General features: G+C 42.2%; 1 protein-coding gene across 6 annotated transcripts in view; it reads right to left on the minus strand.

Annotated features, from left to right (window-relative positions):
• POU2F1 (POU class 2 homeobox 1) overlaps positions 1-17,900 on the minus strand; it is a 100,594-nt gene that overhangs the window by 50,805 nt on the left and 31,889 nt on the right. For 2 of the 6 annotated variants that reach the window (XM_082221475.1, XM_082221470.1), the window contains exon 1: positions 1,358-1,400. The exons of the other annotated variants lie outside the window; for them this stretch is intronic. In XM_082221475.1, coding sequence (XP_082077601.1) covers positions 1,358-1,385 — 28 coding nt within the window. In that variant the 5' untranslated portion in view covers positions 1,386-1,400. Of the gene's footprint in view, positions 1-1,357; positions 1,401-17,900 lie in introns of those variants that run through there. 6 annotated transcript variants of the gene reach the window in all.

The following is a 17,900-nucleotide window of genomic DNA, read 5'->3' on the forward strand; positions in this document are numbered from 1 at the left end:
GACAGAGGTAGTATACCTGTGAATATCATGTGCTAGGGACAAGCAGCAGAAGAGGTTATTACTCTGATGATCTGCTTGTCAACAACCAAACACATGTGGTTGACAATTGCTAAGAACAAAATACTAGATTAGCTGGAACTTGATCTGATCCAGTAAATTAATTTCAATGATCTGCACCACACACACAAAAACACAAGGAATGGATTAGTGATGAAATAGGCAAAATCTACTATCTACAAGTTAATTTGGCTAGTGGATGTTCAAATAAATTTTCTCTTTAATTCTTATAGAGACTGCCATTTCCTCCTCCTTTCTTTCACAAGCAGTATAAGGCTTAATTTGTAACAATGACACTAAAACACTGCCATAATCTAAAGTACACACAGCAAACTGAAGCATAGATTGAAAGCACCAGGTGCAGTGCTGAGGTCACATCCTGATGAGTTTCTAGAATCTAGATTCATTCTTACTAGCATTTTAACAGATATCAAGGCCAGTCAGCATTAAAATTATCAGCATTTCAAAATATATAGGTGGAGGGTGGATTTCTTAGAACTGATAAACCCTTTAAATTCAGCTACTGTTGTTCACACTAAGATGAAGGTGTCATTTGCTAGGATTCCTCTATACAGCATTGTTAAAAACGGCATATATGGAGGGAAAAGCTGTGTATCTTGAAGCAAAAATCACATTAAATTTTACATTTCTAAAGTAAGCGTAGTCTAAATCCTTAGATTATGATTTTTAAAATTCTAAGGCCTGACGATAAAGGATAAAATTTGCAAAACCTTAAAAACATATTTGCAAAATTAATTTAAAAGCATATTTTTCAACTGCCAGAACACTAGTAGCCATATGCAATACTTCTTGTAACGGTATCAGCAGTGATATTAGCAGTGCTTGCTTCCTATTAAACATTGAACAGTGTGGCTTTATATCACCTACACCCACACAAATATACCCAACTTAGAATGATCTGGTCAGGCCAGGAAGTTATGGCAGAAGACTCTCACCCCTATGCAGTTTTACATAAACAGACACATTAAATGAAGTTCCTATTTCTTTCCAAAATCAAATGCTTTTTAAGATTGAAATATCAAAGCTTCTGCATTAGACGACACTGAAACTGAAGGGCAACTCCATTCTATCCAAAAATAAAGAACAAGATTTTCCTGAACACAGAAAAAAAAGAAGAAGAACGGAGGAGGCACTTGCCACCACATCGCTGGTAGTCCTCACCCTTTCAAATAAATGCCTCCCTTAGTCTTGCATATGCGATTAAGCCACTGCATAGTCAATCCAACAACCACTATTTCCATATTACACGCTTGCAAGAGTCAGTTGAACTGGTACCCACCTAGAATGTAGTCACTGCAGTCCAGCATTGCTGTGCAGTCCTCGGCAGATTCAGATAGTCCAAGGAGGGGGGGGGGTTCTAAAATAAAAAACCTACACTACTACTTTTAACAGAAGAAAGGGAGGGGTAGGGATAGGAAATACAACTTCAGTTACACCATAGCAATCTTCAACTGAACAGAGAAACTTCAGTTGCTCTGTAGAGTTTTAGTCTCTCCTACTAGCTGTGTCTGACATTGTCAAGGCGACTGAAGCATGAAAAGTTCCCCTTTTTTTAATAAAATAGAAACAAAGATTGCAGCTGGCAGTTTCCATAATGAAGCTTAATCAGTATGCGCCTGATTAGGGCCTTATGCAAATCTCCCCTCGTTAAGCACAGCAGCCAGCACTTTGAAGTCCATGAACAATTCATTTGCAGAGTACACTGAAAGCGCTCCCTGCATAATTTAAATCATGATATAAATATTTATCAGCTCATTTGCATATTAATTGGCAGTGCATGAAGGGAAAAATTATCTCCCAAGTGCCAGCATAATAATTAGGGAACAAAATGAAATTTCTTCCAATAGCTTTGCTTCTCAGACCTAACTTGAGCACAGTACCATAGGGAAGTAGGGAGGGGAAAGAGGCAAGACAAAATTCTGTTAAAATGCCACTGAAATGACATATACAAATTAGAAACAACTCTACAGACTTAAGCACCTTTAATCTTATTCCTGCTGGCAACAATGACTTCAGTAATAAAGGAGATTTGGAAAAGCTTTCTACAGAATCCAAATAATCCCAAGAAAACAATTAGCAAGGTAGGAGCTGAACACAAACCTGTCTTAACTACTACTTGCACATTTACGTGATTTTTTCCAAATGTGTTATGCTATAATTTAACAGTCTCTCACACATAATTGTATACAAGGAGAAGCCACATAACTTTAGGCAGCATAAAGGAAGCAATTCATGTTTGCTGTTTTGCAAAGGTAGTCCAACACTGGTAGATGTAACAAATAATATTTGACCATTCTCACTCCCTGTACCTCTAATAAAGTTGCTGTTATCTAGAACTGCTGGCTCCTAATTTATATGTACCTGTATATGTAAAGGTAAAGGTAAAGGTACCCCTGCCCGAACGGGCCAGTCTTGACAGACTCTGGGGTTTGTGCGCCCATCTCACATCTATTGGCCGGGGGCCAGCGCTGTCCGAAGACACTTCCGGGTCACGTGGCCAGCGTGACAAAGCTGCATCTGGCGAGCCAGCGCAGCACACGGAACGCCATTTACCTTCCCGCTGGTAAGCGGTCCCTATTTATCTACTTGCACCCGGGGGTGCTTTCGAACTGCTAGGTTGGCAGACCTGTATATGTACATAACATTAATTCCTAAATAAATAGTCTGACTTATTTATTATTGTATTTCTAAATAAACAGTCTTCCTAAATAAATAGTCTTTATAGTAAACTTTATTTTACAACTGTACTTCTTGAATCATCAGGGCTACTCAGAAACTCTTGTACTAAGATTGTATAAGAGTAATTTAAGACTCTGTGATTAGAAAGTAAATGTAAGAAGGGAAATTAATGGTCATGTGAAGACTTCTCCCCCACAAAAGGCCCCAACAAAATGATGAGGTAAACTCTTCTAAAGCTATCTGCTGCAATTTTTAAAAAGCATGGATCATTCAAAAGCAGAACAAGGGACTGGAATGTTACACATTGCATAATCTAGTTGCTCTTCAGAAATCAAAAGAGCAGTTGATTGTTGGTACTTAGTGGCTACTGGTGTGAAGGAAAGTCCCTTTTTTCAAAAAAATAAATTTAAATGTTTTCTCATCCATGGTGAAAAATCATTGCATCTAGAAAGGAAGTTGTAACAGTTGAATTTCATAGATTCTAAAATTCATTTTAACTAGAAGGCAACAGAAAAAGAATTGTCTGCTAGCTCGAATCCAGCACACACCCAGTATTTTATTGATTCTTATCGCCCATTACAATTTCCAAGTCACAATGCCGGAGAGATAGCAAAAGTCATAGCCAGCAGAATACTCAGAGGTGATATAGCAGACCTGTCAAAGTCTAGACTCAAAAAATCCTGTGGCTTTCTAGTTCACAATTTGCAGGGCCTACAAAATACGCTCAGTTTTCTACATGGGTTGCAGGATTCTGTTCATTACATGGGCCACTTTAATTGAAAAGAGGATATTTAATTGATTAAATACCACATAGTTTAAGCACAAGTAACAGAGAAAAGCTATGGATGCCTGTCACCACTTTAGGAGAGACATCAACTCTCCTCTCGATACAAGAAGGAAGGCATCTTTCAAAATGGTGCTTGCTGCTACATGTATGTTTGGTTGCCTTCTTTAAAATGCTTAATTCATATGCATATTTAATCAATTAAAACTTAAACCACCCAATACTTAACCACCCAATACTTAATAATTTTAATCAGTGCACTTATATGTGTGTATGTATTTGTTGTTCAGTTGTGTCCGACTCTTCGTGACCCCATGGACAAGAGCAAGCCAGGCACCCCCTTCTTCCACTGCGTCCTGCAGTTTGGTCAAACTCATGTTGGTAGCTTCGAGAACTAATATATAAGGTGCTGGTATGAAGTTGTTACAGTAAGTGCCACACTTTTAACATTTGAGGGAGGAAAGGTGCCAGTACTGTGTACCCTTGAGTACACCCTCCCCCCAAAAGCACTGGTTTCAATCTCTAAAACACCATCCCAAAGTGCTTCCCCAATGCACATTGTCACCATATCCGACATCCTCGTCAGCAGTCCGCTGACCTGCTTTACAACATCCTTACAAGACGATCCAGGTACTACTACAGTGGTACTGCTGGTTATGTACTTAATTTGTTCTGGAGGTCCGTTCTTAACCTGAAACTGTTCTTAACCTGAAGCACCACTTTAGCTAATGGGGCCTCCCACTGTTGCCGCGCCACTGCTGCACGATTTCTGTTCTCATCCTGAAGCAAAGTTCTTAACACGGGTACTATTTCTGGGTTAGCGGAGTCTGTAACCTGAAGAGTATGTAACCTGAAGCGTATGTAACCCAAGGTACCACCGTACTACTGTTGGAACAATTTAAGAATATCTTGCCTTACTGTAGATTGGTTTATAGTGTTCTTTGTGTTTCGTTGCAGATTGTTTATTCTTTTCAGTGATTTCTCCTTTATAGATTTGAGGCCAACAAGACCTGTCATAAAATTATCTTCTAACAAGTTATATAGCCTTTGAGAAGAGTTGCTTTTTGAGGAGGGGGAGTGGTCTCCCAGGTTTTAATCTCCTTGAACTTTTCCTGTTAACAAAATTAAAGTTCAACTTTTTGAGATAATGGTTTGAGGGTCAAAAACAAACAAGGGTGATAGAGAGCAACCTTCCTTTGTAATGCTGGAGATTTTGAATAGTTCTGAGCTGAAGTGATTCATAGGCACCACCACGGAGAAAGCTGTATAAAGTGCAATGACTTGAGAGAAAAGGGCACCCATTCGAAACTTCTAAACACTCACACAAGAAAAGCCATTCAACGCAATCAAATGCTTTCTATGTATCCAAAGCAAAAATACACAAGGGGTTTCTGCACATCTACTATGTATTATTCAATCTATACTTTCCTTGACTGGCTATTATATTTATCTCTCTTTTATAAATCTTGACTGGTCTGAGTTTGAAATAATATTATTGAGATGAGCTGCCACTAAATGGAGTAAATATTTTACAGTCAAGTTTCTAAATAAAAAGCTGAAGTTATGAAGGAACATCATTCAAATCCTTCTGGAATTACTATAATCCACGAACAGAACCAGGAATAAGGGATTTTGTATACCGTATTTTGCGCCCCATAGGACGCTCCGGCCCATAGGACGCACCTAGTTGTTGTTTTTTTTGGGGGGGGGGAAATAAAGAATTTTTTTTTTATTTCCCCCCCAGGTGCGGGGCTGGAAGAACCAGGTCGGGGAACAGCGGGAAGGCGCGCTCTGCCTCCCCGCTGTCCCCCGAGCTTGTGGGGCTGGCTATGGGGAGAAGTGCGCTGATCCCGGGACTGCAGGCAGCTCTGCACGGCCATCCGGAGCTGGGCGGGACTTCGCGCCTCGCTCCCGGTGGCCACGCAGAGCTGCGCTGATCCCGGGACTGCAGGCAGCTCTGCACGGCCATCCGGAGCTGGGCGGGACTTCATGCCCGGCTCCCGGTGGCCGCGCAGAGCTGCGCTGAGCCCGGGACTGCAGGCAGCTCTGCGCGGCCATCCGGAGTGGGGCGGGACTTCGCGCCCGGCTCCCGGTGGCCGCACAGAGCTGCACTGAGCCCGGGACTGCAGGCAGCTCTGCGCGGCCATCGGGAGCGGGGCGGGACTTCGTGCCCGGCTCCCGGTGTCCGCGCAGAGCTGCGCTGATCCCGGGACTGCAGGCAGCTCTGCGCAACCCTCGGAGCCGGTCTCCCGAGGGTTGCGCAGAGCTTCCTGAAGCCTGGAGAGCGAGAGGGGTCGGTGCGCACCGACCCCTCTCGCTCTCCAGGCTTCAGCGAAAGCCTGCATTCGCCCCATAGGACGCACACACATTTCCCCTCCATTTTTGGAGGGGAAAAAGTGTGCCCTATAGGGCGAAAAATACGGTAATATGTTGTTCTTGAATCTTTAAAAAAAACACCAATCACTTCAGAGACCATCAGATCCTGGAGATTTGTGGGCTTTAAAACTGGCTATTGCTTGTTTAACCTCGTTCATCTGTATTTTACTGTCCATGTATTTCCTATAGTCTTTCATGACAAAATATTACTGAAAGGCTTGTGGATGTTATTCATGAACCTTGGTCAAAAGGGAAGTAATGAACTTATAGAGATTTGAATAAATCAGATGCAGATGTTCTTGGAACTGCATTAGCACAGGAGTGTAGTCTGATATTTTCCAGGGTCCTATAACATCTAGCACTGCTGTGCTAGCCTGGGGTTTGGTAGACAACCATAAAGTGTGAGGAATGATGGGTCAAAAAATGAAAGAGGCAAAATCAGAGGACCTGCAGTACAGCATTCTTAAACCATGCTCAACGCATGTTTCTTAATCAAAATGGCAAATGTGCACTGTACTAAAGCTTTGGCCTCCTAGTATGTTCTTCCCAGCAGATATTAAGCTGTGGAGCAACACCCCCCCCAAATAATCCAATACAGTACTGAATTTGAGCTGGTCTCCTAGCCCTTTGCGGACGCGGGTGGTGCTGTGGGTTAAACCACAGAGCCTAGGACTTGCCAATCAGCAGGTTGGCGATGAGCTCCTGTTGCTCAGTTCCTGCTGCTGCCAACCTAGCAGTTCGAAAGCACATCAAAGTGCAAGTAGATAAATAGGTACCCCTCCAGCGGGAAGGTAAACAGCGTTTCTGTGTGCTGCTCTGGTTAATCAGAAGCGGCTTAGTCATGCTGGCCACATGACCCGGGAGCTGTACGCCAGCTCCATCGGCCAATAAAGCGAGATGAGCGCCACAACCCCAGAGTCGGTCACGACTGGACCTAATGGTCAGGAGTCCCTTTACCTTTACCCAGCCCTTTAAGGTTCTAAAACATAACTGTTAGGTTGTGCCATTCCTGTATCATTTGTAATGACACAGCCATGTAACTACTGCCAGTATGTCCTGTTCACCAACCCTACAGATCAGCCTAGCTTCAACAAGTTCAGCATAAACAAAAACTTAAAACACAATCTATGAAACTTCCATGTTTCATAATACCTGGGTGCCATTCTAATGAACTTGCAGGTGTTAGACAACGCAAACATATATTGGTAGAGGGGAGGCAACGTCAACTTGCATTCCTGTCATCAGCTAAGATCACCTCTTGAACAATTAAGCCATTGAGAGCCTGCAGCTCTTCAGATGAACAAGGATGTGTGAGACCAATTTTTAAATTTGAAATGTGTGATTTGGATTTTCAGTTTGCCAATATTTTGACCTTGTTTCTAGAAAAATCTTCAGGAGCTTGGTATTGGACCACTCCTGGTTTGCTCCTTTCCCGATCTCAAGTATTTTTGTGAAAATTTTACTTTAGTCAAAATGACAACTTTCACTTTCTTCAGAAATGCAAACAGCTTTGTTCCAATTGGAACAATGATATATTTTCTGTTGCCCCACACCTATTCTGCTAACTGAAGCCAGAAGCTTCATTGACACAAGCCCACAATAGATACAGTACTTGTGATGCAACTGCTTCCTAGCAATTCAGTACCACTTCAAACATTGTACTTTTCTAATAGTACACAGAAATATGCACACCTAGCATACAGTTTCAGCCATCTTCATGCTTCCCTATATAGTTCATAAAAATGAGCAAGTAAATGCCATTTCTGAAGCTCCCCTTACTGTTGCTCTCATATTTCTTCATCAGACCAAATCTGGCAGAAATCTAGTAAAGGTAAAGGTACCCCTGCCTGTATGGGCTAGTCTTGACAGACTCTAGGGTTGTGCGCTCATCTCACTCTATAGGCCGGGAGCCAGCGCTGTCCGCAGACACTTCCGGGTCACGTGGCCAGCGTGACAAGCTGCATCTGGCGAGCCAGCGCAGCACACGGAACGCCGTTTACCTTCCTGCTGGTAAGCGGTCCCTATTTATCTACTTGCACCCGGAGGTGCTTTTGAACTGCTAGGTTGGCAGGCGCTGGGACTGAGCGACGGGAGCGCACCCCGCCGCAGGGATTCGAACCGCCGACCTTTCCATCGGCAAGTCCTAGGCGCTAAGGCTTTAACCCACAGCGCCACCCGCGTCCCCCAGGAGAAATCTACTTCCCAGCTAAACCTCAAAGATGTCTACTTTCTCAATCTCGGGCAATTCTATTCTTTCTTTGAACTCATAATCTTTCTAAGTAAACAGTCTTTGTGCAAAAAAGGGGGGGGAGAATCCATGTGAAGAATCACTTTTTTATTCTTAGGTAATGTTTTGTGTCAAAGGAATGTATAAGGGAATTCACACTGTTGAATGTAAAGGGTTAATCGGCTATAACTATCTTGATTTACTGCTGTGAGCTGTGACAAACACAAAGTCTCAGAGGGAGCCTGCAGGTGGCTGCAATGTTCAGTTAACTGCCACTTTACTTTGTGGCAGATAAGCTCTGAGACTGAGGTTTCTGTTTTTATAGACAGACACTGTGGACTGAATATTTGCAAGTTCTAACTGGTTTAGTAAGTAGACATTCTGTCTCAACCTGCTGAACCAGAGTTGTGGCATGATGAAGGAGGTGAATTTCACCCAAATTTGAAATGACTGGTGGGAGGGAGACCTGTTTGGACATAAATGGGAAGTCTCCAGCCTTGAGAGTGTGCCTTGAGAGTGGAAGAGAAGCAGCAGAAGACGACAACAGAAGATTCAAGATTCAGCTGAGAAGAAGCTGCAGCCAGGTGGAGGACATTGAGGCTTAGAAGTTTTGGGATACCTGGGACAAACCAAGAGCTGAAATCATTGGCAGAAGCTGAGATCTGCTTGCATTCCAAGAGGCAACCTTCAAAAGAACTCTGAAGGCAAGAGTCAGTGGGGTTGCTGAGTGCCTGAAGTAAGAGATGTTGCTATACCTAGGCAAAGACTTCAGCAGAAATCAAGCTTGAGAGACTCTAGAGGCAAAAGGGCATAGGAAGTGAAAAGGGTCTAGTTAATGAGTGCAAACTGGGTGTGAGTGCTTTAGGAAAATTTAGGTTTAAATATGGGGGGGGGAATGGAATAACTCAAAGTACTGTATCTTCTTTTAAAAAGAGTAATTTATCATAGAATCATAGAATCATAGAGTTGGAAGAGACCACAAGGGCCATCGAGTCCAACCCCCTGCCAAGCAGGAAACACCATCAGAGCACTCCTGACATATGGTTGTCAAGCCTCTGCTTAAAGACCTCCAAAGTAGGAGACTCCACCACACTCCTTGGCAGCAAATTCCACCGTCGAACAGCTCTTACTGTCAGGAAGTTCTTCCTAATGTTTAGGTGGAATCTTCTTTCTTGTAGTTTGGCTCCATTGCTCCGTGTCCGCTTCTCTGGAGCAGCAGAAAACAACCTTTCTCCCTCCTCTATGTGACATCCTTTTATATATTTGAACATGGCTATCATATCACCCCTTAACCTCCTCTTCTCCAGGCTAAACATGCCCAGCTCCCTTAGCCGTTCCTCATAAGGCATCGTTTCCAGGCCTTTGACCATTTTGGTTGCCCTCCTCTGGACACGTTCCAGTTTGTCAGTGTCCTTCTTGAATTGTGGTGCCCAGAACTGGACACAGTACTCCAGGTGTGGTCTGACCAGAGCAGAATACAGTGGCACTATTACTTCCCTTGATCTAGATGCTATACTCCTATTGATGCAGCCCAGAATTGCATTGGCTTTTTTAGCTGCCGCGTCACACTGTTGGCTCATGTCAAGTTTGTGGTCAACCAAGACTCCTAGATCCTTTTCACATGTACTGCTCTCAAGCCAGGTGTCACCCACCTTGTATTTGTGCCTCTCATTTTTTTTGCCCAAGTGCAATACTTTACATTTCTCCCTGTTAAAATTCATCTTGTTTATTTTTGCCCAGTTCTCTAATCTGTCAAGGTCATTTTGAAGTGTGATCCTGTCCTCTGGGGTGTTAGCCACCCCTCCCAGTTTGGTGTCATCTGCAAATTTGATCAGGATGCCCTTGAGTCCATCATCCAAGTCGTTGATAAAGATGTTGAATAAGACCGGGCCCAAGACAGAACCCTGTGGCACCCCACTAGTCACTCTTCTCCAGGATGAAGAGGAACCATTGATGAGCACCCTTTGGGTTCGGTCAGTCAGCCAGTTACAAATCCACTGAGTGGTAGCATAGTCAAGACCGCATTTTACCAGCTTCTTTACAAGAATATCATGGGGCACCTTGTCAAATGCCTTGCTGAAATCAAGGTAGGCTACATCCACTGCGTTCCCTTCATCTACCAGGCTTGTAATTCTGTCAAAAAACGAGATCAGGTTAGTCTGACATGACTTATTTTTCAGAAATCCATGCTGACTATTGGTGATCACAGCATTCCTTTGTAGGTGCTCACAGACTGTTTGCTTAATGATCTGCTCCAGAATCTTCCCTGCTATTGATGTCAGACTGACTGGGCGGTAATTATTTGGGTCCTCTCTTTTCCCCTTTTTGAAAATAGGGACAACATTTGCCCTTATTGTGCAATCATTCTGAGTTAAAGGAACAGTAAGTAAGTAAAATTCAATATACAGTAACCATACAAGCTAACATCACCATCGGTTCATAGTGTTATTTTAAAATAAACTGTAATTTATTTAGTTTTACACATTACGTGTAGTCTGTGCCATTTGCTTACCCACAGCTAGGGTATGTAAACTGAGGTGTATAATTGACCTGGTATCTCTTTATACTATATTTGTCCTAGTCCATCATCACTTTGCTTTCACTGGCTGTTTCTCAAAGGCAGGGGTGAGGGGCAGGAAGAAAATGGAGCACACTCATGTCTGTAGTAAATGATTTGTGGGAGTGGGGAGAAGGGTCTCTCTCTGTGTGTGAGTGACAGAGTTTTTATGCTCTGGTGTGGGGGGGAGAAAAGAGAAATTGGGGAAGGGCCGGGTGGAGTTGGGGTAGAGGTGGCATTTGGAGGAATGTGGGGTAGTAGTAGTAGCAGTGGTAATTTTATTAGTTATGCCCTGTCCATCTGGCTGGGTTCCCCTTCCAGCAGAATATAAAAACATAATAAAACGCCAAACATTCCCAATACAGGGCTGCCTTCAGATGTCTTCTAAACGTTGTGTATTTCTTTATTGCCTTGACATCTGATGGGAGGGCGCTACCGACAAGAAGGCCCTCTGCCTGCTTCCCTGGAGGAGGAGATGGTGAAGTTCTGTTGCATGAGCAGAAGTACACGATGCTCATACAAGACACCTCTAGCTTTTACCCTAAGCATTTATAAATTGTCAACTAGCCATCACCTGTCATTATCCATGTTATAACTTCAAACTAGGGTGGCTTACCATGTCATTTTTTTATTTTAAACATGTAAAAAATAAATATACAAAATATCAGTGGTATAATTACAAATAGTATCAAATCAAAGATGAACCCTTGTAACTATTCATGGCTAATTTATTTTATAAATTCAGTGAGGAGGAAACAGTTTACTTCAAAAGTCTCTGATTTATTTGCCAACTCAAAAAATACATGTCTCCTGACACAAAACACCACATATATTAAGTAAAATAGAAACATCACCACCAACACCAACCCCACTCATCTCCCCCACCACCTCTTTCCCCCTATTCTTCCTAATGTCTCAACAAATGAACCGATTTTTTTAAATAAAAAATGTTACATGAAAAAAATTACAAGAGAGAGACATTGCACATACCTTTGTAAATCAAGAAAATCTTTAATAAAAATACATTAAAAAATACATGTCTCAATTAATTTGGACATGTTAGCTATCTTTCAAATATTTGCCACACCTTTTGAGAAGAGACAAGTAGATTGAATATTGTTGCCAAGTAAGTACATTCCTCCATTCTGAGTGTCTCCCAAGATTATTGGTTCAAACGTCTCTATATTGCTAGAAAAGTGATCTAGCACAGGACTAGTCATGTTAACACAGACTACCTAAGCATTCCACCCTATATTCAGTAGGTGTGGGGGTCTATGGAATGTATATACACCCTGCTCTCTGCCCAGTTCCAATTTAATTAAGCTTTGCAGCACACCTAGTGATTGACTTCCTAGGGTACTGAAGGGGGAAAGAACTATACAGGAAGCACTGAGCATCCTCCTGGGATAAATTAAATGCATTAGCACCCATTAGCACTAGGAACCCCCAAGCTAAAAGGTTGCAGACAAAACTCCTTTTGCACTTCCCCTGCACTTTATCACTGACCACCCATAGTGGGAAAATGAAAATTCCACTATGTTCCACAGTGATCTTCCCCTCTATTGACTTAGGGAAAACTCTCCATGGCTTAACAAAAACTTTAACAGGAATCCAAAACTAGAAGTATGGTTCTGTTTGGGTCAATTTTTGCTTGAAGCCTTCACTTATTGCTAGATATCTGCTCCCCACTGTTTTTGTAATTTTTGAACTCAATTTTGCAAGGGCTCCAAGGGATCTCATTGCCTGTCAATGCCTGGGTTTTCCTATCATATCCTTAACCCAGGAAACTAATACAACTCTTGTGCAATAGTTTGCAACAGACCCTTAAGAGTCTTTTTTAATTCCCATAATCTTGGAAAACTTAATAGCCATGCTTTGATCTCTGCCTTTTTTCTTTCTCATATCTATCATTCCAAGAAAGTTACCCACACTGAATGCTGTTGTTTACATTTACATTTGGCTCTTTTGCAGAGCTACCGGGACGGGGGGCACGATAACCCAGGTGTTTTGCCCCGGATGAAGCCTCCAGGGGGGCACCATTGAGGCTCCCAGCCTGTGTGTGTATGCAAATACGTTTTGGGGGGGGGGGTTGTACCAAACTGGGTCACCTACAAACCCCACAATTTGAGTGGTGTAATGCAGAATATTCTGAAAGACTGGATTTTTTTGTTCCTAAAGGGGGATAGAGCTGCTCTTGAACTGTTCCTGACTGCCTTGTAGACAAAGGGGAGAAATCAAAATTTTGCTTTATCTGCAAAATTTCTGTCCTGATGGATGTAGAAGAGTTTAGGCAACTACTCAGTAACATGTCCTCTCTTTTCACTGATTGATGGAGGGGATTATGAATGGTACAAAAAGGGCTGTCTCTGTCACCTTCTCTGTCTTTTCTTGTTTCCTAAGTTTGCACATTCAAGTTGGTGTATTAATACTGTATTTCAAAAAGTTGGGACCTTACCCTGTTCAGACTGGGTACATAGAGAGTCTCTTCTTCTAGAGGAATAAATTTGTTAGAGAAGGATTCTCACTGTGGCCAGAAGTAGGCACAATCCCAGTGAGTAGACTGCTCTGCTGGAAGCAAAAATGTAAAAAGTACAGGGATGTTTATTCCTATTTTTCTGACCAAAACATACATAAAAGCTATAGCCACAGATATCTGCTATTAAATTTAGCAACCACTCTCTGAAAGACACCAGGATATATTGAAGTCACTGTAGCATAGTGGTTAGAATGCTTGTCTAGGACTGGGGAGATCCAGGTTTTTGTAAGGATAAAAAAGAGGAGGGTCAACACATGCTGCTCTGAGCTCAAAAGGTAGGTTATAAAGGAAATAATTAACATATAGGTTATGTAAACTCGCCCTTCAAAACAGGTGATTAATTAATATTTTTAGAGATTACCTCAGATTAGACTGCTAAACTACAGTAAAAAAAAATTTAAAACCTGCTCTTCTACCCCACAAGGCTCTGGAGGCAGCTCACAATAAAAACAAAATGCAGGCAACACCTGCTTTAGGTGCAGGTGGTTTGTACGTGATCACGCAAAGCGCCAAACCCTGAAGTGACCTGGAGACGTAATTTAAAAAGTCACTAAATGGGCAGAGCAGGGTGTTTCAACTGCAAGCGAGTACTGTGTCCAGTTCTGGGCACCACAATTCAAGAAGGACACTGACAAACTGGAACGTGTCCAGAGGAGGGCAACCAAAATGGTCAAGGGCCTGGAAACGATGCCTTATGAGGAACGGCTAAGGGAGCTGGGCATGTTTAGCCTGGAGAAGAGGAGGTTAAGGGGTGATATGATAGCCATGTTCAAATATATAAAAGGATGTCACATAGAGGAGGGAGAAAGGTTGTTTTCTGCTGCTCCGGAGAAGCGGACACGGAGCAATGGATCCAAACTACAAGAAAGAAGATTCCACCTAAACATTAGGAAGAACTTCCTGACAGTAAGAGCTGTTCGACAGTGGAATTTGCTGCCAAGGAGTGTGGTGGAGTCTCCTACTTTGGAGGTCTTTAAGCAGAGGCTTGACAACCATATGTCAGGAGTGCTCTGATGGTGTTTCCTGCTTGGCAGGGGGTTGGACTCGATGGCCCTTGTGGTCTCTTCCAACTCTATGATTCTATGATTTCACATATGCGCACAATGACCCAGAGCACAAGCCCCATGCAAATCAGTGCTTGCTTGTCCAAAATAACATTTAACACAATCAAAAGAAAACAGCAATTTCAGAACAAACAAAAACCATTCACAATCAGAATATAGAATTATACATAATTTCAGTTGCAATTATGTAATTTGTAAACCAAATTTCAGTAGACTCTCTTGAAGTGGGACAGGAAATCTTACTATTTCACGCACTACAATTTTAGGGCATGTAGTTAACATGTTTTGATATAAAACGTGAATGTAGGAACTACATGTCTATCATACAGGTACACTCATCAGGGAGTCATGACTGGCAGCCATGACTGGCAGCCACTCCCTCTAAACTAGAGGGGGGATCTCTAGATGCTGTTGGATCCCAGCTCCCATCAGCCCCAGCCCACATAGCCACTGATCAGGAATAATAAGTTGTAGTCAAAAGACATCTGGAGGGCCATTCGTTTCCCACTGCTGTTTTAGGCAATGTTCAACAGTAAACCTGGGTTTGCCTCTGCATAATATGCAAAATGTCCTTGAGTAAACAATTTTAGTTATCACTGGGATCCCCACCTCCACCCTAAAAAAGCAAGAGCACAAACTCACTGACTTCCAGTATCATTGAGATGCAAGCTTCACAGAGAAATGAACTGGGATTAACAAGACTTCAGACACCTGACTGTGCTATGGACTAAATTCACATAGTTTAAATCTGCAGATTTAGACTAATTTTAAAGCACAAAAATGAATCAGCTCTGTGTTATTCTTGTAAATCTGCACTGTATTCTAGCATAAGATTGTATCTATTCCATTATTTGAATTTTAGAAGCTGTGAAGTCTCTTGGATTCTAAATGAAACTTTTTTGAAATAGCTATTTAGTCCCTACTCCTTTCATCACATGGTTTGAAGAAAAAAAAATGAGAGAAAATGACATGAATACAGTACTGTTACTTAGCAGTATGCTTTCTGCACTGTCAAGCAGTCACACTGGGAAGACACTAGTTGTATCCAGTTGAATTCCACTCAGAATAGATCTATTGAAATTAATGGACCTAAGTTAATCATGTACACTAATATGAATGAGTCTACTTTGAGTATATCTAACACTGCATATAATCCTATGTTTGTAACTGACCACAGCCAACTGAGTCCTGTTCTTTCTCCAGCTCTGCAGCACGAACAAGAACAACTCTTTAATCAGAATTCTTTCCCTGCTCTTGCTCTCCCCTCCTTGCTGCTGTGAGAATATGGCTGTCACATCCCAACTCCCCTAAAGCCAGAATAAGAATTTGCATATTATGCAAAACAGCTGTGCTAATCATGCAAATAAGGTGTGCTAAATTAGCATGCCTCATTTGCATAATTCCCATCTGGTACTTCATCTCTGTTTTTACCAAATTCTAGAGGCAGAAAGGGGAGCTGTAATATAAGGTCTTCTTACCTGACCATTTTCAGCTGTCAGAAATGAGGTGCATTTTCTCCCCACTGCCCTACCACTCCACTACAAGAGCACAGCTATGCTAGAAAATAAGTATGGGGTTTTCCCCTAGTGACCACACTTTAATAAAGTAGGGACAAAATTTATTGATGTTTAAGGTCCTATTCTCTCTCCAATTAACATTACATTCAATTTCAGAGATCAGGTAGAAGGGGTTCTGTTTTCCCCCCTAAGGAAATAGATTTCATCAGCAACTGCTTTTAAAAGGAAGAGAACTTTGACAAGGGGGTAGAGCGTGATGGCCTAGGCTGGCCAGGGTGCCACTAAGAACCCACTAAAATGAAGAGTTAGCAATCCCATAGATGCAGCCACTACCCTGTGCACCAGGAGACTACCAACCTGGCACTCATGAAGGCCTTCTCTGGTGTCAGACAGGGGCCCCAGACTCTGAGCTTTCATTTAATAATAATGAAAGAAAGTCTCTAACGCTCTTAGAAATAAAGTTATTAAGCAAAATGTGCAGGTATTAGTCTATGTAATTTCTGTGAAATGAGTCATGATGGCTGCTCCTGCCTATCAGTGTTTTCAGCCAGTGAGAATTCACAGTACAATGGTTTACATTTCCATTCAGAAGAAACTCTGTGTTTAACAGGACTTACTCTCAGGTAAGTGGGTACAGTATGCAGCATAGGCTTAGGTTTAGGATTGGAAAGGGAAAAACAAGGTTGCTATGCCTTTATGGCTGTATCTCTACTATCAGGACCAGCAGGACATGCCAAGCATTGGGGGTAAGGTGGGGATAAGCAGCAATGACTGTATCTCAATTTTATACTACACATGCCTCCCACACCATCCGTGTTGTGTTGTGTTGTGTTGTGTTGTGTTGTGTTGTGCCATCCCCTCCCATGAACACAATTTTGTGATTGGTATCTACAGCATTCTCTCAAAATCTGAAATGTGCCTACAATTCCCAAAAGTTCTACGTCCCTCTTGCTCTTGGGCTGAAGACTGGGATTTAGCTCAGAAGAATGTTGTTGAATCTGGCAGGCATAAAAAAATAGCTCCAGAGGACCTATAACAAGGAAAACTTGCAGATCAACAGGAGCACACTAAAGTTAGTGAGAGTCACATACTAGAGTTTGGTCTGTTAATGCAGACCCACGCTTGCAAATACTCTCCCAACAACCATCACAGAATAGACCATTCTGCACCATTTAAGGTTGGGTGTGTGTGTGAAAACAGAACTCTTAACTTTTACTTGATTTGACTGGACTCTTATGCACTGCAAGTCATGAGACCTCATTATGCTCAAACAACTGTAGTGCTGAGCTATACCAAATTATTTTTAAAAGGCACAGTTAATATTCAATAATAGCCTTGAACTGGAACCCTGTGCTTCTCAAGTATCTCTCAATGTATTTAATTTGATTCTCAGAAGCAATTACTCATACTAATAAAGAAGTGAAGGCTTTCTGGTACCTTTTCAAGAAGACCACCAGCTGCTTGCTAGAAAACTGCAGCACAGGAGCCCAGAAATAAAGCATATGCTTTGTATGCAGAAGGTCCAGGGTCAATCTCTAGCATTTCCAGATAAGGCAGGAAAGAGATTTGCCTGAAACCCCCAAGACAGCTGCAACCAATGAGGGCAGACCACAAACAGCTGGGTGTACCACTGATCTGCCTCAGTTTAAGGGAAATCATATGTTGCTATGAGCAATACAGCAGGTACCTGCTTGAAGTGTCTCTCTTTATCACTCGTGATAGTTTTAAGAGTCAAAAATCCATGTATTTCCCTCCCCCAGTGACCTAAGCAACTGTCTGGGAAAGGAACTGGTAAGACAGGAGGAGAATGCCAAGAGAAAAAATGGATATGATTCCTAGTAGAAGTAGGCAGCACAACACCTGTTGATGCAAGAACAATGTTTTTTGTCAAAATTCACTCACACTGAGATTGTAAGCAACAGCAGATACACCTGGGGAATGATGATAGTGGACCAGGTAGCCAAGTACAAAGAGGGAACTGGATGGACTTAGAACTGTAATTCCAAGGTCCACAATAATTTGTTTTAAATGCCATCATTTCCTAGTTGTGAATGTTCAACAAGTAGCTTTGGAGTCTTAATT

Source organism: Podarcis vaucheri (assembly GCF_965113315.1).
Source record: "Podarcis vaucheri genome assembly, chromosome: 4".
NCBI classification, from domain to species: domain Eukaryota; kingdom Metazoa; phylum Chordata; class Lepidosauria; order Squamata; family Lacertidae; genus Podarcis; species Podarcis vaucheri.